General features: G+C 37.8%; 1 protein-coding gene across 1 annotated transcript in view; it reads right to left on the bottom strand.

Moving 5' to 3' along the window:
- The window catches only part of SORCS2 (sortilin related VPS10 domain containing receptor 2), a 559,400-nt gene that overhangs the window by 19,494 nt on the left and 520,066 nt on the right, over nt 1-19,840 (bottom strand). Inside the window, exons 19-24 of the mRNA XM_051619037.1 lie at nt 15,875-16,061; nt 11,962-12,095; nt 10,511-10,634; nt 8,617-8,729; nt 6,902-7,027; nt 1,349-1,448 (exon numbers count right to left, since the gene is read on the bottom strand). Of these exons, the coding sequence (XP_051474997.1) occupies nt 1,349-1,448; nt 6,902-7,027; nt 8,617-8,729; nt 10,511-10,634; nt 11,962-12,095; nt 15,875-16,061 (784 nt within the window). The remainder of the gene's footprint in view (nt 1-1,348; nt 1,449-6,901; nt 7,028-8,616; nt 8,730-10,510; nt 10,635-11,961; nt 12,096-15,874; nt 16,062-19,840) is intronic.

Below are 19,840 nucleotides of genomic sequence, written 5' to 3'. Positions count from 1 at the left end.
TTTTTTTTTTTCACTCCTTCTGTAGCTTCTTCAAAAAGGCAACCACATAAAATTAATTGGTGACTTGTGACTGAAGGACAGAGGACCAAATGAAAAATAAAAGAAACAGAAAACAACATCCTGAAGATTAAATTAGTTGCATACTCAGTGGTGGTTTATTTTCCAGGAATCTAAAGTTATCATAGGAAATTACTACATACCCTGTATACAGGGGTTGCAAAAGCAGGGCTGTATTAATTTCACAGAGGAGAAACTAAGGCTCTGAATAACAAATGAGCTCATCAAGGACTTATGTTGGGAAAGGCTGGTGTGAACACGGGCTTCTTCCAATCCCAGCCTTTTGCTCTGGCTAATGCAGGTCAGCCCTTTGAACCAGACGAGGTACCACAACAAAACTGTAGCACATTTCTATGCTAGTGACCAGATAAAAGAGCTTCATCTTCTGCAGAGAGCTGACAGGTAAAATTATCACACCAGTATTTTCAGGAAAACATTGTGGTCAGCTAAGTTGTTCTCTCACAATACGCTGAAATAAGAAAGAAGGTTATATTTTGGGATGTGATACACAAATAAGAATGATGGCCCATTCTAACACAAAGTTCAAGTCAAAGCTGAACTTTCTGTTTAAAACATAATTTCAAGATACCTCGGTCCAAAATACTAAGGCATTGCACACATACTCTCTCTAACCAGTTTCCAGGTAGACAATGAATCCGGAGATTCAAGACATGCATGCAAAACACTTGTTTACATTTGTTTTAAACAGCAAAAAAGCATATAATTTATCTTACATTAGCAATGTAGAGACCCTACAGCAAACTTCATGTTAGTCGATTTGGAGATGAAAGATGCAAGCCTGGAATTATATCTAGAGAGTTGATGGCTGAAGTAAAGAAGCTCTGCATTCTCAGGCCTGCCAGTGCAGCCAAAGTACTTCAACAGATGATTTTTTCTTAAGCCTGGTTGGTTCACACTTCAAGGCACCATTTTTTATAATGTAGGTATTTAGTTAATGTCATGTTTACACAGAAAAAAGCAAGAAGCTTCTGAAGCAAATCATGCAGCATGAAAAAACGAAAATGTGAAGAAATATTTATTTGGTGATGATTGTTAACAAATACCAAATGAAAATATATCCAGATATACATGTGTGCATGTATGTCTAGAATTTTTTTTTGCATAAATGCATAAATATCTAGGTGTGTATCTTTATGTTACAAGTACCAAGTAAGTATATACATATATGTGTACATGTACACATACAAACTGATGCAAATATTTCCTCCTTATCAGAACTTGGACAGGCATTCAAAGGTTGGTGTGTTGGGAGTTTTCTTTACATATTTACCTGAACTGGAGTCAGCTAAAGTCACCAAGACCCAGTATCCTCCCCTCAGAAAGAAACTGATGTTGTGTGCATTCAAGGCTTGTTTTATAGTTGCTATTCTCTGCAAATACAACAGAGAGAATTGTCAGATGTCTTGTACTCCAATCCACTTTGAGAGACTCAATGCTCTACATAAGGAAAACATCTGGTTTATCAAATAGTGAGAAGCTCAGGAAGCATTTGTCAATGATTAGCTGAAATCTTAAAGAAATTCCATATGTAAAAATCATGCAAAACTCCACAAGCCATAAAAGCTTAAAATGTCCAATCTTTAAAGCCAAATCTTTCCTTCTGCTCACTAAAGCCTTTACGTTGACCCAGTATATGACAGACAGCATGTCATTTGCATGCACTGTTGGATTTGCCTTGGTCATAACTCACACAATGCATAGCCCATACTAAGAACTTTCTATTCCTCTAACCTATCAGAGGAAAATCTGTGATGTCACTTCAGATTTCTTGCTATGAAAAGCAACTGCTGTTTGATTCTGAAATGCACATCATAATTTACCTCATCTCCTCACCTGTAAAGGGATGGATTCCATTTGTACCTAATTTTAACAATACTCTGTAGAAAAAAATAAAAAAATAAATAAAAATATATATATATATATATGCATCCATGGGGGAAAAAATCAGGATTCCTCCAGTGGATAAAGCACAGTAATATATGGTCTCTCACATATTTATGGATCAGAACCATGAAATATACCATCATATCCTAACCCTAGATGACAAATTGTCTGATTTTTCCCTTCTACTTGCTTGTGTCTTCAACATGGGTAATTTTCTAAAAGATCAAAGCTAGTTTTATGCTCTATGCCTTATAATTCAGAATATGACTTTCCCACAGGATGCCAAATTAGAAATATGCTTTATATCCGTGAAACCTTCACAAGTAACTCCTTTTATGATATTATCAATTACAGTGCTCATCTCTGACATGCCTTTTCAGTAAAATGGATAGAAATCCATATAGTCTCTCTCATGCTACAGTCAGAGACTACACAAAGATTTCATCTCAAATATCCTCAGTCATATTGAGGAATATCTAATTTCTGAAGCCATTCTATTACTTTTTTCTTTTTTTTTGTGGGGGGGAATGACTCAACAGAAGGATGATGTGAGCATGGCCTCAGTTATTTTACAAGCCAGTTAGTCCAGATAGCTCCTATGTATTTATCTTTTTGGCCCAAAGTCTGAAAAGATAATAGATATGACAACTTTATTGATTAGCAGCCTTTAAAGTGATGCTGGCACTGCTGAAACAGAGTCACTTAGTCTCAGTCCAGGTTCATTCACATGTTCATGGTATACAATGCTAGAGGGACCAGCACTTTAGGCTAATCTGATTTACAGCCAGTAAGTTAAGTTACTGAGCCCCACAACTTTGGATACATAATATTCTCCTGGCAGGTGTCTGAGGAATCCAGCGTTTGCTTTGGTTTTTGTTTAAGTGACTAACACTTGTCCATTTTTTCTCTCTCCACCCCTGGGTTCCTGCCCAAGTCTGCACAAACCAAACTTCCAAAGGGCAAAAGTTTGAATCTCAGGTGAATTCAGCCAAAGGTTCTGACTTACTTATTTTATATTAGGTTGATGCCAATGTCAGCACTCATGGGGGTTTTTTTCAGCCATGGAGTCTTTATCGAGCACAAGTGCTTTCACCTGTGCAACTTTTTTAGAAAACAACTCCAGTGTTGGACCTCCTCTCCAGACTCTATATACCAGCATTGGAATTTTCTGTCTTTCTCTACATCCCTTCCAAGGATAATATTTGAACACAATGGCTCCTGCTCTGTGGTATAAGGATGCAAAAATAATGACACTATTGAGATTCTTATCCAGTTACTTTTACAGCTGGGGGTCTGACTTGCCCTTTTTGCCACAGGAACTCACTGCAAATTTTCATGTAGTAGTTTGTCTAAATGATCACAGAATCATATCATAGAATCAAAGAACGTATGGGGTTGAAAGGCACCTTTAAAGATCATCTAGTCCAGCCCCCCCTACACTATGCAGGGACCTTTTTGACTAGACCAGGTTGCTCAGAGCCTGGTTGAGCATGACCTTGAATGTTTCCAGGGATGGGGCCTCCACCACTTTTCTGGACAACATGTTCCAGTGCTTCACCACCCTCATTCTAAAGAACTTCTTCCTAACATCTAATCTAAATCTACCCTGCTCTAGTTTAAGACCACTCCCCTCATCCTACCGCTCCACACCCTTGCAAACAGTCCCTCCCCAGCTTTCCTGGAGGCCCCTTCAGGTACTGGAAGACCACTATAAGGTCTCCTCTCCAGACTGAACAACCCCAATTCTCTCAGCCTGTCTTTGTAGGAGAGGTGCTCCAGCCCTTGGATTTTTGTGGCCCTTCTCTGGATTCGTTCCAAACAGGACCATGTCCATCTTGTGTTGAGGACTCCAGAGCTGGACACAATACTCCAAGTGGGGTCTAACAAGAGCAGAGTAGAGGGGCAGAATCACCTCTCTTAACCTGCTGGTCATGTTTCCTTTGATGCAGCCCAGGACTGATCATCCCTCTGGGCTGTAAGTGCACATTGTTGGCTTGTGTCTAACTTTTTGTCCACCAAGTACCCCCACATCCCTTTCTGCAGGGCTGCTCTCTATCACATCATCCCACATGATGATCTATAAGGTCCCTTCCAAACCAAACCATTCTATGATTTGATGATTGTCTAGATGGAACCTAGACCTCTTCCTCAGACCCACTTCTTTACAGGCTATAGTTTAAAAGTACTGAGACTCTTTCAACTGGACTTATCCCACCTGACATTAGACATGTAATAGATGTGCATAAATTAAGCAATCGAGTCTTCCTATAGAGTCAATGATCAGAATTAAATACTTTTGATATAGCCGTGTTCTTAAAACTAGGTTAAATCAAGCTCAGGCTTTTTTCCGAAATGCATAGATTTGAAAGATAAAGGGCTGTTGTCAGAATGGAACCAAACTTCAGAATTATGCAAAGAGCTCCTCCTACTACACTGCCAACCTACTGATGATCTCTGTTATTGCTGGCTGGTTTTATTTGTAATAACTCGTATTCTAGACCACTAACTGAATAAGTAGAAACAAATCATAACATTCCATGTAAAACACCAATAAAAACTCCACCAAGTAGGTGTTCTCTGCCTGACCAAGAAATGATTGCTTTTAACAATCCTGAAATCACATACTATCCCAAATCTAAAAGGTTTTCAACCAAGAAGAAACAGGTTCTCTTTAAGAGAAGACATTTCATAACTATTTCTAAGTTAAGGACTTCAGGGAGTCCTCCAAATGTGCAGAAAACATTCCTCACAACAGTGTCACAAGATTGACTTTGAGACACGGCATCAGCAGCATGATAAAAAAAATCCTTAGAGTGAAACAGGATGAAGGCCTTCTAGATTCTCTTCTGGTAGCAGAGGAGAATGTAAAGAACCTTTAAGCCTTTAAGTGACAACATGAGTATTTCCCTGTTGACTTAACCAGTTACTGCTTCTAAGTTTATTTACATGGGGTATATCTTCATGGTATTTCTCAAGTCACACTGGATTCTGATACAACACATTTTATAAACATTTGTGCCATCCAATTATAAACTGACAAACGTATATACACATATCAATAGCTAAATAGCATCCCTTAGCAGTAATATAGCAATAGATATTTAGGCAGCTGGCATTACAAGACTGGCCCTACAGCACTGTATGCTATCAAACTATCTGTGTTGAAATGTGACACTAGCATACCAGATTTTTTTATAATTGGATAGCATAGGTTGCTGTAACTGTTCTTGTTTCCTTTTGCTCCAATCAAATGTAGGTTGTACCATATTTTTGGTATTGCCATACACATAATCCCCACTGGTCTGTCCTGGTTCTTCTTAACAATGTAAAAAAAATATATCCATTCTCCAGGTGATTATTTCACCTTTGGGTGCTCCTCTACCTTCAGAAAACCCTTGCAAGGTCTTACCAGAGGACTACATGTTACAGAAACTGTGCCACGCTAAACTACTGTAATTTCCCCACAGCCCCACTGAACAGAAGTTTTCCCAAATTATTTGCAACATGTGCTTGTTCTTCTTTATGCTTTGGAGTAACTCACAGGATATTTCGTGCACAAACAGGAAAAAATCTTGAGACAGCACTGAATACAATTGATGTTGTTCTTTAAGTTGCCTTGAGGCACAGCACTAATGTATTAGTTGAGATTTAAACGGAACTAATATCCCTAACGCTTTGCACTGAAAAAAAGTGTTTGCACAACCTGTGAATCTGTCACCATCAATTCCCTTAAATTATTAAAGGTGTTCATTACATATATTCTCAGAATAAAGAGAAAGCATTTCCTTTAGAAGCTGCATGTTTCTTCTCCAAGTAGTGTGAAGATACAAATAATTCTGAAGTGGTTATATCCACCTGGCTGAAAGCCTTAGTTCATAAATGGCTCTCTACTAAAAAACCAACCTCTTTAAATTAACCATTTCCTGCAACACAATCAGGATGTCACAGTCCCAGGACTTCGCACAGAGGGAAAGCAGAAAGAGTTTGGGCTTGCACAAAGCAGAAAATTTTGTGCATTCACACTGCACTCTGTGTGAGTAAAGAAAGACACTTGGTCAAGTACTTGGACAATGTCAACATATTCCTTGGGACCTTCCAAGGCATACCCCATCAATTTAACATGCAATCTACTGGCTTTGTGATAACAGGAAGTGTTTTACCTACTTCTCCAGCTCTTTGGATACTGTGACAGTGTCTTAAACAGTTGTAAGATGCCCTTCAACATTAGCAATACCTTATATTGGGATTCTTTGTAAACTGGCAGGACTTGAACTGCAAGATACAGGCATAGAGTTGGGATCTGTTCTTTCTCTATTACAGCAAAAGACAATTACCAGAAATTACAAGGGCCAAACAGTATTCCAATATTCTACTGGCATAAGGTCTTGTATTGTGGAAGAAATATGGTTTGGAAATAAGTAGGGAGAAACTAACGCCTGATTTTAATTCCTGTGTTCACTTATACGTGTTTCTTGCCAATTGAAAGCAACGTTAGCTCATAAAGGAAGAAACTACCTTCTTGCTGCTCTTTACATTATAGGTCAACTATTAAGGTTCTGTTTCTGTTTGACCTGAAATCTAATTTGATTCTGAAGAGAGTGCAGAGATGGCTCATCCTTCTTTAGAAATATCAGTGTTCTAAAAGTAATTCTTGCTCTACTGGATCTTCACAAACTGACATCATCACTGCTGTTTCTGTTTAAATGTTAGTCGCTATATAGAAATACATTAATACCAGTTAGTTCTAGGTTATGTTGGTCAGCGTCAAACACAGCAGTCACTGCTGTTGCTAGCTTTTATGTGTCTCTTATCAGGTGAAGCTGAGATCTTTACAGTTAGGGAGCACCTTTTCATTTCACATTAAGACAATGAGGCTACAGCTAATGACTGCAAAACAGGATGAAGAGTGTTCTAACCAGACATACATTGCTCTAGTTACCTTATCACTAGATAAGCTTCTTTTCCGTTTTGGTTGGTTTGCTGGTAGTAGCACATGCAAGTCAGCAGTTGTGGGCAGACCAGGTTTCACAACTGTCATGAGTGTTTCTTCAGATATATTTGTTTCCTGTGAAGATAAAGGCATATGGCAAATTATCGGACAGTGTGCTTTATATTTTATAGAAAATACGTAAGTCTTTTACATTTGTCCTTCAGTCTTTGGTGTTCAGATCCTTAATATTTAGAGGGGATTCCACCAGAAGCTAACACATTAATAAAGCCAAAAATAAATTAACTGAAATGTGAGCTGCTCTTTGAAGACTGGAAAAGCTAAGCATTGTTATCGCATTAAAGAGATTTAGTGGCATCACGGAAAGAAGCAAAATGAAGTGGTATGCAGTTTTAGCAAAACTCTGCAATGGCTGTGCATTTTTAGGGTAGCATTAAAAAAAATTCCTAAGTGATTTAGGGCCTTTGTGGGCCATTAAGACACTTAGTAGACTTAGAATGACACATTCATTACAGTTAATTTTAGCTTAGAGAGGCTACTTTTCCATCTGTGTTTAATGGACAGAGAGGTCTTCCATAGTGAGACTAAAGGCATCTAGGCACATGAATGAATACCTGAAGCTCCAACTGAAAGCCAAGTGCTTTCCTTTTCAAAATAGTTTATGCAAATTTTGCATTTAGTCCCAGATTCCTCCATGTGTTGTATAATACAGCCACACAAAGACAACCCCCTGGGCACTTCCTGCAGCCTTCCTTTCTCAAACAGATTTTGAAATTCCAAGAAATTGTTCATATTCTTTTGCAAATGATTTACTAAGTATTAAAGCGCAAGGGCAATTTTATAAGGGATTCAAACATCTGTTTGACTGACAACAATTATGGAATGGGTTTAAGTTAGAAAAGGGGGAATTCACTTAAATTTTTAATTTGATGTGAATCTTGAAAAAAAGAAAGGAAAAAGTATAAAGTAAAAGTTCCAGAACCTGATTTGCACTACTGTAAATCTAGGAGAAGCCAAGTGATTTCAAACACAAGCATTTTCAAAACATTATCAGCTTTCACCTCAGTGCTATTGTCCTCACAGGACGTCAGTGTGTGTGTACCTGAAGAGCACTGCTCCAGAGCCCACAGGTTTTATGGGGTGGTTTATTTATCTCACAGAACTGTTGCACAGCTTTCCACTTCATTTAACCTACAGGATTCAACTGCTTCCAATTCACATTTCTTTTGTGAATAGGATTTAAAAAACCACAGCTGTATGAACTGTTTGCTCATATATTATATTTAACTTTCAAAGTTACACAACTAACATTGTAAATATTTTCTGTCTGCTTTGTTTTTACACAAAGCCTGTGTCTTTTATATCACACAGCATCCTTTGCTGAACTTCTAAACATATCTCATTTATGGTACTCTTCCTGTTCAGCAGTATTTGCTAATATGTCTGTCCCTAATCCCAGAGAGCAATATTTAGCATTAATTGCCAATTAGGCCATATCAGATGTAAATTTTCTACATTACAGTATCATTGTCTACATCCTGCATGTAAAAGCCACACTAGGCTCAAACCTGTTTGAAATGTGGCTCATGAGACTCACTTTGTTATTTTCCTCTGCCTCCTTTTTTTCTAAATGAGAAGGCATTAACTTAACCTTCAAGCTTTTTATGACTGGTAAGGGACATTTTACAAGCAACCTGAAAGAGCACCTTGGCGAGAAGTCGTGTTACTACCCGCCCTACGTCTTCCCTCCACTCCGGTATGTCAGGGTTGTACATGTCCAGGTGCTTAGTAAACTTCAGAGGAAGAACATGAAAATGATCTAGAAAAAAAAACACCAACAAACACAACAAAAGCAAAAACATTTTGGAAAAAGTAACAAACCATGTTGCAAAAACAGTTCTGCAGCTATAAAAGCTGAAAAGATATATTTGCTGTTGTTTGCTGCGCAGAGCTGCAGCATCTAGAAACCTTACTGCTCTGGAAGGCTATAGTGCTGTGTACTCCTAAATGGAGCAAGAAAACACTCCTGTCAGACACTATTTCTTTGTGTATTTTCATCAACATCATCAAATTTGTGCTTAAAGATAAAGAAGTAGGGAGAAAATAAAAACAAAGATTATTTACAAATGTGCTCTGGGGTCATAACCTTCCCAATCATTTTTCCTTAGGACAACGCACCACACAGATGTGGTTGGTTTCTTTTATTTGTAATGGGAATGTGCCAATGGATTTTATTCTCACTGAATCATAAACATGTTTTTTTGCCCAGTACATGTTCCTGTTTTTCATGCAAAATGAATGCTTTATGTATTCCATCAGCTAGCTATGAAAATAAGGACAGAAATGATATATGAAGGGCTAACCACTGCCCTCTTCAAAAACATAAAAATAAGGTACACCCACAACATTTTTCTGGATATTGTCCAATATATCTGAAATATACAGGAAGAGGCTGTTCCTCCTCATTAAACAGTCTCTAAAACCTTCCCTTTCTCCATATAGGCTCCTTGGACGAACACCTGGGGAACTTAATGCAAAGCAGAGAAAGAGATCCTCTGGAATGCATGAGTCAAACCTGGCCTCCCCAGTGCTTCTGACAGAATTGTATTTTAATGCGGTTTTAATTTTCTGAGGTTTATTTATTCTCCCCATGACCAGTAGCTTCTTGCTCTTGATTATCAGAATTAGGCAACGCTATGACCACAAGCAGTGTCTGAAAGCCAAAGTCATTGGTCTAGTCACACTAAGACTGGTTATACTTTTAAAGATTTCTAAAACCAAGTATTTCTATTTCTAAGAAAGTGGATGCACTTACAAGTGGTAGTTTTCATTGCTATTTTAAATTAATAAATGTACTAAAAGCAAAAAACCCTGAATCTTCTTCAGACAACAGAGATGTATCATGCTTTGTATTTCATGATATCTGAAGGTTTTTAGCTCTGCATTAAAAAGCAGTTTTTTCACTTACCACAACTCCTACTTGTGACAGCACAGACACAAACGTTAGTGATTCATTGGCAGTACTACAGTACATTATGCCTTGTCATCACCTTATAAGATGCAACAAAACACAGCAGGGCACAATGTGAAACAAAAGCTGGAGGGTTATTCCATAACTAAGTGGAGCTATACTTGGTCCAAAAAATCTCAGATAAACACCAAAGGAACAGTGATATCCTGTGATAAAAGGGAATTATTTTACATAGTTTTTAATGCTGAGAGCATGTACATAATTAATTTTCCCTTTTTTTTTTTTCTTCTTTCTTTTTTTTCTTTTTTCCCCAGAGGTATTTAAACTACTTTATTTAGAAATTCTAAAAAACTCTCTAGTCACAGGCCAAAACACTACTAAAATACTATTTCTACATATAACATTCGGGAACCACAGCACTAAAACCTTTCAGATGAAACCCTTCCATGCAATCACACTGTTCAACTTCACAGAGTTACCTAGGGACAGTTCACCCCTGTAATTTTAACAATTAAATGTGGCATTAGATATAATTTCACAACAGGTTCCATTGTGTCAGGGCTGGTTCAAGAGTTGTAAGAAACAAGGACACACAAAACAACAAAAAAATAGCAAGAGTCATGTCTCACCAAAAACGTGGACAACTTTTGAGTCCTGAAGCATGGAGCTCCCACAGGAAGCCTGCACTGTAACTCTGACATGACCTGTCTCAGTAAACTTTGTCACCAGAAAGTTGTCCAATGTAAGAAGTGGCTTTAAAAAACAAAGAAAAGTTGAAAAAAGAATTTCAAGAAACACAAGAACAGTGTCTGAAGAGACTGTCATTACAAATATCAGCAAAAAATGTTTCACATCAATTATTCAGTTAAACAACATTTTATCAAATTGTTCAAGTACAGTTTTCCATACAGGATGCTTTTATTTTTTCCCTAAACAGTATGCTTATAAACAGAGTAGCTGCCAGATGGGGAAAACATTTATTTTAGAATAACAGGTAGAGTATTAGGTTTTCATTCAGATCCCACTAAAATAAACAGATTTTGAGTCAGGCTCATGAATCTCCCCAAGATGATACATAGCAAGCCATCTGCCTTAAAAAATGTGGGGTATAGTCAAGGTCAGAAGGATTAATTCTGTCAACTTAGAGCATTCCCCATGGAAGTGCACCAACCCACAGTAACCTCCAAGGCAGAACTGAGATACTCTGTTAGCTGACCACATCCATATGAGTTACCAAACCCTTCACAAGGCCACATCAATCTGCAGTGCCTGTTCTAGCTCTGGCAAAGCCAATAATAATGAAAAGAAACAGGCTGGGATTATGGTAGATAGCACAAGAAGACAGTTCATTGCACTTATCTGAAGCGTTCCTCTGTCATACTTAAGTCTCCTTGTTAAGAAAATATTTTACTTATCTGTTATTGAAAGAATTGCCTTTAAATAAATTAACTCAGCTAGACGAGAAATATTCCCAATAGAAATACTTGGATGTTTATTGCTCTAGAATATTTGTATCTAGATTTTCTGTCTCCAAATGAGTATCACTAGATTAAGTGCTTTCACTCTTTTAATATCCTTTTAGATATCCTATTTATTTTTGATACATCGGTTTATTTCAGACTCCCAAAAAATATTTATCTATTCAATGAATATACATATTTCTGTGCAGCACTTAAATTTACAGTACTCACATTATCAACAGGGAGACAACAAATACTATGTCACCAATACTATGATCCCAAATGCATCCCCCTCCACAACTTTTTTTCCACAGGTAATGAAATAGAATAAAATTGTTGTTCTCCCAGAAAGAAAATACATTTAGAAATTCTTTAAATATTTAGAATTCTAGAATAGAAACCTGAATTTCCACATAAGTACTAATAAAGAGAAATAATTACCTTAAATTAATGTGATAGAACAAGGGAAGTTAGATACTGCTTGCCACCAGATATAACAAATGAAAGATGGTCTAAAAGAAATCATGCAACATGGTGGTGTTTCTACTGAAGTAAAAGGTGTGACTCAGCCTTTATTGGGAAGAGAATGAAAATAACCTCAGTCAAAGCCATTCACATACCTGAAGATTATTTCCTATCCACCAGTAGAAGACTGTCAAATTAGGGTTCTTAGGCAGTATGATGGCTGTCAGATTCACCTCCTGGTTTCTCCCAACAACTGGAACCACTTCTAAATTTAAAGCCTGCAGTGGAGCTGAACAAAGTTCCCAAAATATCACTGAACAAGAAATCCATCAATTTATTAATACTTCTTTGCCCCAAGGCCTACTACACAGCAAAAGGTCCTGAATTTATTTTTCCCTTCCTCCTCTTTTTACAACTGTGTTGAAAGGTGCAGGTATAATTTAAAGGACCTCATTTAAATAAACAAAAAAACCCCAACCAGCTCCAACCCCCTCAAAAAAATCCTATAGCAACGTGACAGATCACCAAAAAAACCCTCACTTCTTGTTGGTGTATGTCCAATTCTAGCAAACATAAACAAATATCCCAGTTAAAAAGTGGAAAAAGCAATCTCAGCTATTTTCTTCTTTTTAAGAAATAAACCTAGAATAGAAATCTAACAAAACTCAAACTGCTACGGGAAAAGCAGAAAGCTGCAAAAAGAATGTTGCTGACTACTCATTTTCATTAGAAAATATCAGCTGTTAGGCTCACACCACATAAACACTCATTAATGCATACTTTAAAATAGATGTGTATATCAGGGGAGCATTTATCTGCAAATCAAAATAGATAACCTCTGTACTCCAAAATGTGCCTTAGAGTAAGTTCATTCCTTTCTGAACTTCTGTCTATGAAGGCTGTATTTTATTATTTGGTACAAAAGAAATGCATCATTACAATTATTTTATCTGCTTCTTAATGTTGTATTTTGCTTCACAGCACAGTAACTTCCTTGAAAGAAAATCTTTCCCTTGGAGATTTCCAAGTATATCTTTTTTAGAATGTCTGAAGGTAAAAGCTTTAAAATAGTGTAATATGATAACTGGAACTTCTTAGCTTCAGCTGCATCACCTATTCAGGACTCCAAAGCACTGTATGGTCCCACATGCAGTCATTACACAGAATTAATACTAACCCATCCACTTTTGTTCCATTCTAAATAACTTTTAACTCATTCAAACGTCTTCCATCTCAGTAAAGATTTAAAGATAAATAACACCTGTCCAAAGCATTTCTCTTACTCTGTTTCATGCACTGAATTATTGTCTGTTCACTTCTAATTCACTTTGACTAAACTGGTTGAGCTTCTCTGAGCGCAAGTTGTCAGAGCTGCACACCCACTCCTTTTCCACCTCACTTCAACCAGCCTGTGTGCTGCTTCATCTGCATGCAAGGCTCTGCTTTCATACTGCATTTTCTCTGGTGATTCTATACCACCAACATGAAATCAAGAGATGTTCAGTGCTTAAATAAATGATTTCTTCAGTACCTTTTTTATTTTTCCTTATGATGAGGCAAATTCAAGAAGTCTGGAAGAATCTGTGTCACTGTTTCAATTTTGCCATGAATTTACCATCAGAGCAAACTGACCATTTTGAGATATGGTTTTGCTCCTGAAGAAGATTGTTTTCTTTTCCAAAATTTTTAGAGGGGAAATTGTTCATTACCTGAATGATGACTGTTATTTCAAGTTCACCATTCCTATACACTGAAGAGCTAAAAATAATTACTGTGAGTCCTTCTGCTTGTGTCAGTCACACAATTTCACAAAGCATTTGAACAAGTCTTACAGCATCCTTAAGTGTGTACAATTACAAATTAAGTTGACTGACCCAATTTCTGTTTAATGAAGCTGCAATTTCACTAGTTTTTAAAGTTCCTTGATTATTCACACACTGTAGAGATCATGGTTTCATGAAAAAGAAAATGTATCCCTAATTCTTTTCCAGTTCTTTTTATTCTGGGTTCCCTACACACATTTGTACTATCAGACATGCTCTAATTTCTAATGCAGTTTGTTAACAAGTTGTAGATTGCGTCATCTGGGTCAGAAAGCACAATCTGGAGGTCAGCCTGAAGTTAATATAATTGTCCTGCACTACAGGACATCCCATAGCAACAGAACTTGGAAGGAGTAAAATATATTCCCTTTACCACTTGTGCCCCCCAAAAATTCCCTAGGAATACAAAAAGCAGAAGATAGAGTGAAAGCAAGACTCCACAGACATTTCTGCTTTCATGGTATTCCACAATGAAAAATGTCCCTGAATGGCTAATAGTTTCTCTTGAACACCGAAATTGCAGTTTAATTAATGCCAGCTCATTTCCTGAAATCTTGTAATTTACCTAAAAAATTAAACAGAGGAAATCAGATAGAAAGCATTTATTCAGTTGGACACGGGTAACATTATTCTGTGAGTCTTCCAGACCATATGAAATATCACAGACAGGTGAGGGAATGGCCCACGTCTTCCTCAGTGCTCTGCTGCCTCTGCACTGCAGCACCAAAGTCCTCTTAAGGCACCAGCCATTTTCCTTGTGAAAAATACCTCTGGCTTGGGCAATTTGTAAATCCGTTGCATAAAACACAATTGACAACTTTTATTTTTTCTGTTTATCCTGATGTCGGCCATGCCAGAAGCACATTATGAGAGAGCAATTGTTCCACTCTCTGTGAATATTTGCTACTGCTTGTTGTTCTCTGGTAGAACTTGTTCTCCCCAGAGAGCAGGATGTTACACAGTTTTTGCTGTTCACTGCTTGTACATATCTAATGTTCCTGTGCTTAACCTATTTCTAAGCTCCTAGAAGCTCCTAAAAGCAACAGGGAAGCCCTAAGTAATTTATCTGCACTCTCCAGAGTTATAAAATTATTTTTAAAACTATCACAAAAAGGAAACAGGATGAAAACAAAGTGGCAAATTTGATTCTGATCCTTTCCATTTGATTTTCATAGGAGATCAGCCATTAAAGGGTTGGACTTTATCTGCTAATCAAAGCAGAGCTGGAAATTCTGGACTCAAGGACTCTGACTAGCAAAACACATCAATATCAGCAGCTACCAGACCAGCTGACATAAAGCACACGGATCTGTGCACAGCCTTGTATGCGGCTCCAGCGATTTCCACTGCCTTGGGATTAGGATGGAAGACACACCACACAACAGAGGGAAACAGACACCTGGAGAATGCAAGATGAGTATCTTTTCTTTTGCTGTTACATGTTTCTGAATTTTTGACACATCTGAAAACAGGCAAAGCAAAAGCTGTCTTGAATCTTGAAGTAAGAAAAAAATTCCATTCTAGTTATGAGTTTCCTTCTTCATTTCAATTATGAGATGACTGAGGTACATTAGGCTTCCAATGGTGCATGATATTCCCTGTGCCACGCTATTCTTCTCTTTAAATCTATCTGGGAGGTGCAGGGGGGGTTGGGTCTTAATTAAGGAGAGGGAGACAACTCTCAGTCAACTAATACTTCCTGTCAATATGAAGTTACACCTAAGTACCACTTAAAATTTTGTGAGAAGTGACTACCTAAAACCTAGATCGTAGTACTTTAATAAGTACCCAGACTTCTAGAAACATTGAGATTTTGATTCATTTTTAAAATCATGCAAGAACTCATACAATTCTCAATATGTCTGTTTTCTCACTTCACACAGCACCTTAAAGCTCCAAAAAAGACACAGCTTGCAGCATTAAATTTTAGCTGCTAAGACTGCCAATGGGGTCTTAAGTCAGGAAGATGGATCTGACCTGAAATTCGAACTGAGGCATGCTTGCTATTTAAAAGATTAATACACCAACCTTTTCTGAAATCCAAACAAAACTAACCCTGGCCTCCTAACACAGTAGGTTCATAAGCCTCTGAATTAACAATATACCCCACTGCCAGTCTGCGTGAGGTTATCGCAATTATATGCATTTTCCCTAATTGTGATTAGTCATTTTCTTTACTACCTCATATCTGTCATGAGGTTTTTACACAGCAGCAAAAGTAAAAAAAAACAAAGAGGTGATTTACAGTTGACTTGGACGAACACCACTGCCTCATCATGCCCAGCCACATTCTCAGCCTTCACTGAGACACGGTAAATCCCAGGATTCTCATAGCGGTGACGGATGGGTTCTCCGGTCATCGTAAGGTTCACATATATCGCTTTAAAGCCATCTCCAAGATCAACCTGGTATTTGGTATTCAATAAATCACCCTAAAAGGAAAAATATAAAAAATATTTTAAATGTCCAGAACCAAAATAGACAGGACACATAACTATAACAATTTCCTGAATCACAGTAGCATGCGAGCCTGGAGAAGAGAAGGCTGAGGGCAGACCTCATTGCTCTCTACGACTACATGAAAGGTGGTTGTGGTGAGACGGGTGTTGGCCTCTTCTCCCTAGTGACCAGTGATAGGACAAGACGAAATGGGGTCAAGTTGTGTCAGGAGAGGTTCAGACTGGATATTCAGAAAAAATTCTTCACAGAAAGAGAGGTGAGGCATTGGTACAGGCTGCCCAGGGAGGTGGTGGAGGGACTGTCCCTGGAGATGTTAAGAAAATGGGTAGACATGGTCCTTCAAGAAGATGGTTTAGTGGTTAAGGGATTGTAGGGCGGACAGCTGGACTTGATGATCTTGAAGGTCTTTTCCAGCCTTGATGATTCTATGACTTCCAGCCCCAGCCATATATTTTGACTCAATTGCTACAGTTGTAGTAAAGCCACTGCACCCATGGCCAAGATTTTACTGCAACAGACGTTGTGTGCATTCATAGAGATAAAACTAAATTTCCACAATAAGGTGCTACCTTAAAATAAGATACCCCAGACAACTAACTAAGTTGTATGAAACAGAAACCACCACCCTTGTCTTAATGCAGCTGGGCATCAACCAACAGCAGTTCAGGGCAGCTTCAAAGTCTGGAGTGCGCTCATATGATTGTAAGCAACTAAATATTGTTATTCTAGTGATTATCCAGTGAATTTATACCCTTTGCAATTATAAAGTAAAACTAATTGGTTTAGACTTTCTTCATAACACCTTCTAACCACACCCTCTGAGTGTCAACCATATGACCTTCAAGATCCAAGCTGGGATCTTCACATGGAGTTGTTCTGCATTATACAGAGCTACCAGCATGTCTAGAACTAAGAAGCTCTAAAGAAAAATTAGATACATGCTTAATGAAGATTATTGAGCTGAGGTTGGGAAAGGGTTTAAAAGTCCAGCCAAATAATTTTTTTCTTGTCAGACATCTCACAGAATTTATAATCCATTGCACTTCTGCTAAGTTCTTTAAATGACACTGTCTTCTTAAACTCAGGCCTTAAATTCTCCAAGACTGAGAAAACTGTCAGAAGAAAAAAAACATACACCCATCGCTCATGTTGTCATGGTGTGGTTGCTCAGGAGAAGAGTCAGGCCTGTGCTATTCAGACTGGCAATGTGGATGGAGTCAAAGGAAAATTCATTTGAGCTGTGAGCAGCAACATTTTCTCAATACTGTGCATCACTGCCTTAGTGAACTGCCCTGCTTCCTCCGTCTTCACCAATATGTTCCTGCTCACTTGCCGCACTACACGGCCATCACAGCCATGAAATTAAAACAGGCTGCTGGACCAGGCTTGGTAAAAACCCCTCCATTTTGAGAAAACACAGTGTTGTTTTAAAAATCTTCATTGCCTCTAGGAAAGGAACATGTACATCCATATGTTGGTCAGGTGACCTGAACGGCCCTCAGAGCAGAGAAGGATTGACAACCATCAAAGTACTCAAAAATTACTCCACTTCCCCAGTAAGCCACTCTCTGAAATAGGTTTCTATCAAAATCTACTCCCAAAAGGCCGCACTTATGTAAAATCAAAGGAGGCAACAAAGCCTAAAACTTACATGCCTTGGCACTACAAAGGGAAGGAAAACATACCATTATTTCCTTCTTTCATTATTTTGCAGTTTGGTTGATTTTCTTCCGTGTTTTATTAGATGAAACAGCATCACTTATAATGTAAAAGAATACCCATAATAAGGAACCTGTAGTGCTATCAAATACCTAAACACCTTATTTAACACACATAAGGGACATTGAAAGCTTCTTTACTGTGAATATTTTTTCTCAAATAACACCTTTCTTTTGACAGAAGATGGGTAGAATTTTGCAGATGAGATAATATGTTATTAAAGTCTAAAGAAAAAGAGATGTCATCTTGCCAGCATTATGCCAGTAAGAAGGATCTCTTTAGACAACATTGGCTTTCAACCAGTTCTTGCTCATTCTTTCTTATGCTAACAAGTATATATGTATATTTTTTCCAGGTGAGACAGAAACCAGTGTTGAAAGTCAGTAGATGCAAGCTTCTCTTACTGTTTTATTCTAGTAACTTCCCTAGTGTAAAGATGAGAGTGTTGTCTTCATAACACCAAGGCACTTCTGTTTCCCTGGCCAGGAAAGACAGAAAGCAGTGGACAGAAACAAACAAACAAAAAAAACCCTGGGAAAAGACAGCTAAATTTAAAAGGAATTGGGACTTTCATTTCCATGCAAAACTGATTATTGTCATAATGTTATTTATTCATCCATCCAGTCAAAAGAATTTGGGGAAAAAAATATTCTAATTATAAATTATTGTTACTCAAAGGTCACTTGCAAATTGTGCAAACATACTCAAAGCCTTCATTCCCTACTCCCTGATGTCTGGCATTCCTTTACCTAGTAACATGCATTCACATAAACTAATACATTATTTTGTTCAGCAGAGAAACTGTTATGTTTTGGTTTATCCTAATACAGCTGTTTCTTAAAGTCAGTAATTGCTATGAATTCTCATTAGACTTTGTTGTATAGATTAAATCCTAAGCAACGCTTGGGACCTTTGAGGATAAGTATTATTCTTAGCCATAGGGGGCGGCAAACTGTTAGATTTCTTCTAAAAGTGCCTTCCAGTTCAACGTGCCAAGCAGACTTCATCAGAAAACACAGAACGGGATTCCCTTCAAGAGTCATGCCTTCTGAAGATTTTTGAACAGCTTTATATGTTTTACCTACTGCCAGAGAGATTCATGAAAGCTTCAGAGACTTCATAGTAGGAAAAAAAAAATAGCAAATTGCCAATCAAAACCATTAGAGTCCAAATTGCTACCAAATGTTCTATTCTTACAACAAACATTTCCAAACAAATTCTAAAAAGCGAAGGCAGCACAACTAGCCCCACAGCTGTTGGGGCACTGCAAGCATTGGGATGCAGAGCCTGCGAAGCGTTAAGCAACCCAATGTTCTGCACATACCCTCTTGATTCCATTACAGAAATAAATCTCAAGTTCCCAATTTATATCACAAAGATTTGCCAAAATGTGTGAACTTTCTTCAATTTCTGGCAAATCCGTGGGGTTAGCCAGGAGGTACAATACTCCACTAACCTGAGCACAACAGTTAGAGCCTAATACTAAGATGCAAGCATTAAGCAAGACACCCAGTGCAAACAATTCCACCAAAAGTTTATTGCTGACATTGGTCAGGGCCTTAAGGCATTGCCTCTCTCAATAAACAGAAAAAAAACATATATTTGACAACACAACTAATATATAATAAATGTTCTTATGCTGTGCTATTTTCTGATTTCCATGAAGCTTTGAGTTATTCCTTTCTGAAAGACAGATTCTCAAAACCACTTAAACCAGAATATGAAATTTTCTCTGCATTTCTGTTCTTCTCTGATACAGCAGTTGAAATTTTCACTCCAAAGAGACTTTGGTAATTTAGTTCCTTTGATTTTCAAAGATGCTGATGATTTAAGGAATCATGACTGACTATGCCACTGGGGAAACAAATGCCATTCTGTGGATAGAACTTCGTGGTTTCACTGAGCTTACTAGATTGTCTGATTCACTTGAAAACAGAAGTTTCAATGTTTAGCGAGTCATCTGCCTTTGTCTCAAGCACAACTTAACCTCACTCAGCGACAAAACAGGTAGAAGAGAAAGGAACCATGAAAG

The sequence above is a fragment of the Apus apus genome, chromosome 4 (genome assembly GCF_020740795.1).
Source record: "Apus apus isolate bApuApu2 chromosome 4, bApuApu2.pri.cur, whole genome shotgun sequence".
Classification (NCBI taxonomy): domain Eukaryota; kingdom Metazoa; phylum Chordata; class Aves; order Apodiformes; family Apodidae; genus Apus; species Apus apus.
The sequence above is the reverse complement of the archived record's forward strand: the minus strand, read 5'-3'. Positions and strand labels throughout refer to the sequence as shown.